Source organism: Platichthys flesus, chromosome 17, assembly GCF_949316205.1.
Source record: "Platichthys flesus chromosome 17, fPlaFle2.1, whole genome shotgun sequence".
NCBI lineage: Eukaryota > Metazoa > Chordata > Actinopteri > Pleuronectiformes > Pleuronectidae > Platichthys > Platichthys flesus.
The window spans coordinates 9,944,704-9,951,154 of record NC_084961.1 but is presented as its reverse complement, the minus strand read 5'-3'; the positions used below and the strand labels follow the sequence as shown (position 1 = coordinate 9,951,154).

The 6,451-nt window shown below is 46.1% G+C and overlaps 1 protein-coding gene across 1 annotated transcript; it reads right to left on the bottom strand.

Annotated features, from left to right (window-relative positions):
- Nucleotides 1-212: 212 nt before the first annotated feature.
- Nucleotides 213-6,030, bottom strand: nkain1 (sodium/potassium transporting ATPase interacting 1). The gene is made up of 8 exons (XM_062410642.1): nucleotides 5,947-6,030; nucleotides 5,278-5,629; nucleotides 4,217-4,354; nucleotides 4,033-4,113; nucleotides 3,069-3,266; nucleotides 2,785-2,845; nucleotides 1,295-1,376; nucleotides 213-495 (listed from the first exon to the last, which is right to left on the bottom strand). The coding sequence occupies exons 2-8, from the start codon at nucleotides 5,329-5,331 to the stop codon at nucleotides 486-488; spliced, it is 624 nt and encodes a 207-aa protein (XP_062266626.1). The 5' UTR covers nucleotides 5,332-5,629; nucleotides 5,947-6,030; the 3' UTR covers nucleotides 213-485.
- Nucleotides 6,031-6,451: the final 421 nt, after the last annotated feature.

Below are 6,451 nucleotides of genomic sequence, written 5' to 3'. Positions count from 1 at the left end.
ACGGCACTGAGTGGTAAGAGTCCAGGGTGCAACCACAAAGCATCTGCTAGTTCTGTGGAGTTACACAGTCACACACGCACACACACACAAACAAACACACTTGTGGGAGTGTTGGGAGCTGGCAGTTTAGTGAAGCGTGTCCTCGGTGATTTGACAGAGGTATCCCCAGCTCTTGTTCTCTATGCCCCCCCCCTCCCCTCCTCCTCCTCCTCCTCCGCCTCCTGCTTTTCCACTCATCTTATCAGACCACCTGTCGTGCTGGTTCTTCCCTGAGCTCTGTACATTCTAATCAGGGCTGTAGTTCTCCGTTTCAGTCACAAGCACACATGCACACACGCACACAACGCCTCTCTCCCTCTGGGGTGGGTTAAGTCCATTGCTCGGGTAAACTGTGACACACAGAGTGAGTGTAATCAGGGCCACTGCCACTTCCCATCCACAGTGACGCCGCTGGGGTTTTGGCCTGAGGGGGGTGCTACTGACGATTAACCAGCCCTGTGATACAGAAGGGGAAGAGATTAAGGGGGGTTCATATTGTCAGATGGCAGTGTTAAAGTCTATTCAACTTTGATGTAACTGTGCAAAAAAGGGGCACTCCACCAATTTGACAGTTCACTCATTATTTTACTACTCGTCTTATGAATACAATTTGAAATACAAATATATAAAGATGGACGACATGTAGGCTCCCCACCTGGTGGCTGGCCGAAGTATAGGTCATGAAATTCAGCCTCCTCCATGTTATTGTATGGGACATGGACCAAACTACAAAGTCGACACTATAATGCATGGGTAAAATATTTTTTTTCTCATAAATGGTTTCTATTATTTGATGTATCTTATCACACCACTGTTTGTTTAAGAGTTACCTCTCCAGTAAGTTATGTTTTAATCAGTTACTTGATGCCATAAAACAAGTTGAAACGTCATATTGCACAAGATGGCAGCGGTTGTATCTATGATATTTTAGCCTGATTTCTGCACATAGGGAGGAAATGGAGACGCCTCTGGAGATAGTTGAACAGAAAGCTGCTCTGCAAAGTGAGGGTGTGGGATTAAAATGAAGTGAAGATCTATGTAAATCTCCAGCGTTCTTGGAGCTTCATTCAAACTAGAGATTAAAGGTCAGGATTTTCTGGCATCAAATTTGACATTTTAAAAAATAAAATCGTTCACTTGTAAATCCCCTAACAATATGGAGTTGAGATACTATTACTGGAGTGCCCCTTGAAAGAGAAACATTCCACAATAAGCTCAAGAAGAAGGAGAAGAAATCTCTGTATTAATAACTCACGTGTACAGTGGCTGCAGTTGCAGATGAGAGGACTTCTGAGGAGGCTGGTATCCGTAAGAGTCAAAGCCACCGATGAAATCAACTTTAAAGAGGAGAGAGAAAGATAAGGGATGAGATCATTCAACTTCCTCTTAAATTAGTTTTTTTTATAAAGTGTTGCATTTCGATATCAGATTTTATTTTGACGTAAAAATCTATCATGGCCTCAGATCGCGTCACAATGCTTTCAATACACTGTTATAACACTGTAAAGCCACGCTGACACCAGAACCTGCAGAGACGCACCGATACATCATCATTCTCGCCGCCTCTGTTTCACGGAGACATTGGTCTCATCTTTTTCAATCGATTCAGAGGACCAAACACAAGAGTTGCCAGCTGACAATGAAAACACTGCTCGGTGTTCGACTTCAGCGGAGATTTAGACAATAAGTTAGGGATAGGTGGTAAAAGAAAACCTAAGCTCTAACATCATTATTTTGTCCTGCAATTTGTATTGCAGGAAAGTCTTTTTAAATTAAAGGACCAACAGAAACTCAACATAATATTTGAACACATGAAATGCAATAAATATAGTGCCAGTAATAATTCAATGACCCATGCTGAAATATTGTTCATTATAAGCTAAAAGCTGATACACTAGTATCTGGTATTTGTATATTTAGACTAATAAATAGCAAAAAATATTCTTTTTACATTACACAGTTTGTCCATCAAACAACACCGATGTTGGTTTAGTTTAATTTCTTCATTTGTAAAAAATCCCTCCCTGTTCACAAGGCGATCAAAAGTCTAAGTGATTCTGGAAAAAAAATAGTGGTTATATTATTTTATTATTAAAAATCAGATTATCATAATATGGGATATTTTAAACTCTTAACTATCCACACTGTTATGGGCCTTAAAATCCCAGCGTCAGTCATAATAAATAAGTACGGAATCAATAAAAAGTAATGATCTGCATGTCACAGTGATTTCATTATCATCACTGTGTTACGACATGCATATAATCACTGACACAGCGTGATTTGAAAAGATCACTGACACAGCATGTGCTTTTTCTTTTACAGAAAATCAAATATATGGTTTCAAATTGAAACAGCAGGACTTAATTTCCTTTTACTCAGTGAAAGTAAACCAGTCACTAGAGACTCACGAGAAGGGAAAACATTCAGACACACCCATGCAAATAGACGGACCCTAGCTCCGCAGACAGACGGACACTCTGATGGTGGGAATATTCGAGCAGACACACTCTAATACTCTCCGCAGATGGAGCGCTGAGATCACCCATAGGGAATCCTCTGCTGTGATATCACTCAGCATGAGTCAGGCAGGAGAAAACAGCGAGCTAACAGCGCTCACATCAACGTTCCCCGCTACCACTAAAAGGTCTTTCCGCAGTGTGACAAAATGTAAAACCAGGTCGGCGGAACAAGGCGCTGGAGGAGGATCAACAAGCTTTTAGGGGAGAAGACAAAAGCACTCACAGCTGTCCTCGTCATCCTGGAAGACTTTGCTCACGTAGCAGGCGTACACGAAGCCAAAGAGCTGTAAGAGAGATGTCAGAAACAAGATGAGTGTTGTTGCATAGGCTGAGTCACTGCTGACTTAACAGTGTCTCCTCAGTATTTCACAGAGAATGTTGAAGCAGACAGTTTAGGGGTCAGCAAAATAAAACACCTATGTGTGTGTTTGTCTGCGTGATGCCAACTGAATGTAAACGAAAAACACTGTAGGATTATTTGTAGGAGTGTGTGTGTCGGATACGTACAGCCAACAAGATCTGAAACGCAGAACTCAACACCTCGATGTACTGGTAGTCAAGGAGACACCCGGAGACAGTGATGACATGGTGGTCATCGGGGGCCATGCGAGAGTCTAGGACTGGTGTTACCAGGCAACCGGGACCGTGCTCCATCCACCACGAACGATGGAGAGATGTGTTGAACGTCATGAGAAAGTCCCTGTCCTGAACACACAAACATTTGTACACATGTTTATAAAAGAAGAGGACAGTGTCAGAAGCTATCGGAAAATACTCAATATTGTATCTGGGTACCTGGATACACAGAATGTTTGCCAACATTGCATGATACATGACTTCTAGATGTTCCCAGCTTAGGGACTTGGTGGTTAACTCAAGACAGAAGCTTTACTGGACTAATAAGAATTTTTATATGACCCTTTTTTCATAAAAGATTCTTGGTTATTCTATATCTTTGGGCCTCTGAAAGTACTTGCAAAAGGAAAACATCTGTTACATGCAGCCGTAACAGAATCAGTTCTTCCTAGTTGCAAATTTGGGCAACAGCAGACATTGTTTTATCAATTTATCCACTGATTATTTTTTCAACTGATAACTTGAGCTAAAAATGGCTTTGAATATTAAAAAAATTTACAAGATGACGGCTGTACATGTGTCTCATCCAAAGCTAAACCCCATTGATATTAAGTTCCTTATTACAGAACCTAAGAGAAGCTTAGCTCACAGACTGAAAGGAGAACGTATATCCAGGGAATTTTTTGAATTTTTTAAATAAACTGATAATTAAAAAGTTGCAGATTAATGTCCTATCGTTTTGCTAATTGATTTAGTAACTACTTAATAGATATATCATATTAGTAAGAGGTGAGTAGCCACACCAGCATTGTTGATACAGTTATTATCAAAATAATCGGTAATCAATATTTCTCTAATGTCTCTGGCAATATCCAAGCAAACACACAGGACTCACCTGAGACAGATTTCCGACCTCCAGGTAGAAACAGATGATGAAGGAGTTCCAGCCCACCCAGAGGACGAGCCATACTGCATACTGCCAAACAGACGCTGAGGTTAGTCTCTGTCTGACAGCAGCTACACACACAGCCAAGTAAACAGGCGCTGTGACCTCATCAGAGGGTGACGGGTATACTCACAAAGATGAGGTATCTGAAGCGAAACTGCACGGTGCCGAACATGCCCAGGATAATGGCCATGATGTGCAGGAAGTTGGCCAGGATGGGAGCCCACTGGTAACCCAGGAAATCAAACACCTGCCTCTGAAGGGCGGCCACCTGGGGGTCAGGGAGTGAGAAGGAGGCAGGGGGGAGGGGGGTGTGGCATAAACACACACTCACGTTAGAGGAATATCCACATATACACCAAACACCCACAAATGTGGATATATGCAAATACAACACAACACACAGACAGTGACAGCGACACACACACACAGGTCTGCCGCAGTTGTTTCCATGGTAACTGCCTGGAGCACCAGCCAGTCCAGTGACTGTAAAAGAGGAGCAACCCCTAAAAGCTCCCCCAAACTAATGAGCATCTAAGGGCCGAATCCCCCTGCTGCACACACACAACCCATCAGGCCCGACAAACAATAGCCTGCACAAGCACAGCCACTGCTCACACTGCTGCTGCTGCCTGCATCAGCCTCATTACACCAATAGATGATACTGTCTCATATTACACACTTATTACATTTTAGAGGAATCGTCTCAAGCTATTTGTGGACACAAGGAGCAGCTAAGTTTAACTCCAGAATGGAGACCAGATGGGGAGCAGGGCCTCCCTGTCCCTCCCGAACACAACACTCAGAATGAGGCTATCACCCCTCTCTCTCTCTCTCTCTCTCTCTCTCTCACTACAGACATGAGGACCACCCCGTCACCAAAGCGCCCCCCTTCCCTGCTCCCTCAGTTTCAAACACACACACCACACACACACACACAAACACACACACATTCTGGTCTGTAATGTGGCATGGCACCAAGCAGCTGCAGCTCAGAGCTTTTTCACTGTGACACTACAAAAATGTGTGATTACAATGTGCGGCTGTGGAGCACGATGCTCTAATTATATCTTCATGTTGAGTGAGAAGAGGCTGCTCCGCCACACGCACCCAGATAAACACGCACAAACATACACATAAACACACACACACACACACCCTTACGAACCTACACATAGATGAACACACACTCACCAGTTGTAGTGAACATATCACCAGCAGCGTGCATCTACCGTCGCACTTCCCCATCTTGGAGGGCTCAGGACGCGGCTTGGAGCCGCGGAGGCTCCGGGGGAATGACGGGTCCCCGTTCAGATCCAGACTGCCTGGCCGTCTCAGCTCACACCATTCCCGGCTGGATAGACCTGCCCAAGGCCGCTGCCTCCTGCTCCTCCTCCTCCTCTTAGCTCACAATGAGTGTCCCATGTTGGCCGCTGGTTTTGTGGGTAAATACCAGTCGTTTGTGGTAAATGGGTGTTTTTGGGGGGGGGGGGGGCACTTCACACCGGCCCGCTGCGGTCCGACAACCGAATCACCTCGGCCACACCTTCCGGAGAGGGGACACACACAAAGACACAAAGAGACGGAAAGCTGTCACAATGGGCCACGGGCCACAGACAGAAATGAACATCATATGATACCGGCTCAAAGGGGGGCGGCGGTGGGGAGGGGGGGAGCGACCCCGCAGTGCTACTCGGGCTAACGCTCCGGCTACATGCGACCCACCGCCGACACAAAGCAGCCCGTGGTGGCTCACGGTTTTCTGGGAGCAGGAGGAGTCTCCCCCCGGCCGCCACCGCCGGATCTTCTCCTCCTCGAGCTGTTCGGGGGGAAGAAGTCAAGTTATCGGACGGATGTGCTCACCGGTACCGGGCGCTGGGCTCCTTGGCTCCGTCTAGCAGCGTCTTTTGTCAACAATCGGTGCCGGGGCGGGCGCAGGAGGAGCCGGGGGGGAGAGAGGCAGAGGGGGAGTGAGAGAGAGAGAGAGAGAGAGAGAGAGACAGGGGGTGGGGGCTCTCAGTCACCGCGACCCCCTCGAGGAGAAGCTCAGAAAGGAGCACAAAAGAAACAGATGAGTCGAGGAGGAGGAGGAGGTTCAGCCGAAAATAATAAAGTCTGTTACCGCCTCCTTACACCATCACCTCCGGAGACACAGACCGAGGAGGGAGCGCTGCCCCGCGGGGATGCTCGTCCTCACAGCCCGCGGTCACATCCAGACAGGAACACACACTATTAACAGCCATATTTAATCAATCTCTGCTACTCACCTCCTGTGGCACATGTGGTACTGTGTGTATGACTGGGACACATTATGGTACTGTGTGGTATACTGGGATACAGTGTGGTACATGTGGTAAAGTGTGATACA

Coding starts and splice junctions, on each gene's coding strand:
- nkain1 (XM_062410642.1), bottom strand. CDS start 5,331: ATGGGGAAGTGCGACGGTAGATGCACGCTGCTGGTGATATGTTCACTA. Junction 4,355..5,277: donor TGATATGTTCACTACAACTG/GTGAGTGTGTGT, acceptor CCTGACCCCCAG/GTGGCCGCCCTTCAGAGGCA. Junction 2,846..3,068: donor CGTTTCAGATCTTGTTGGCT/GTACGTATCCGA, acceptor TCTCTCTTACAG/CTCTTTGGCTTCGTGTACGC.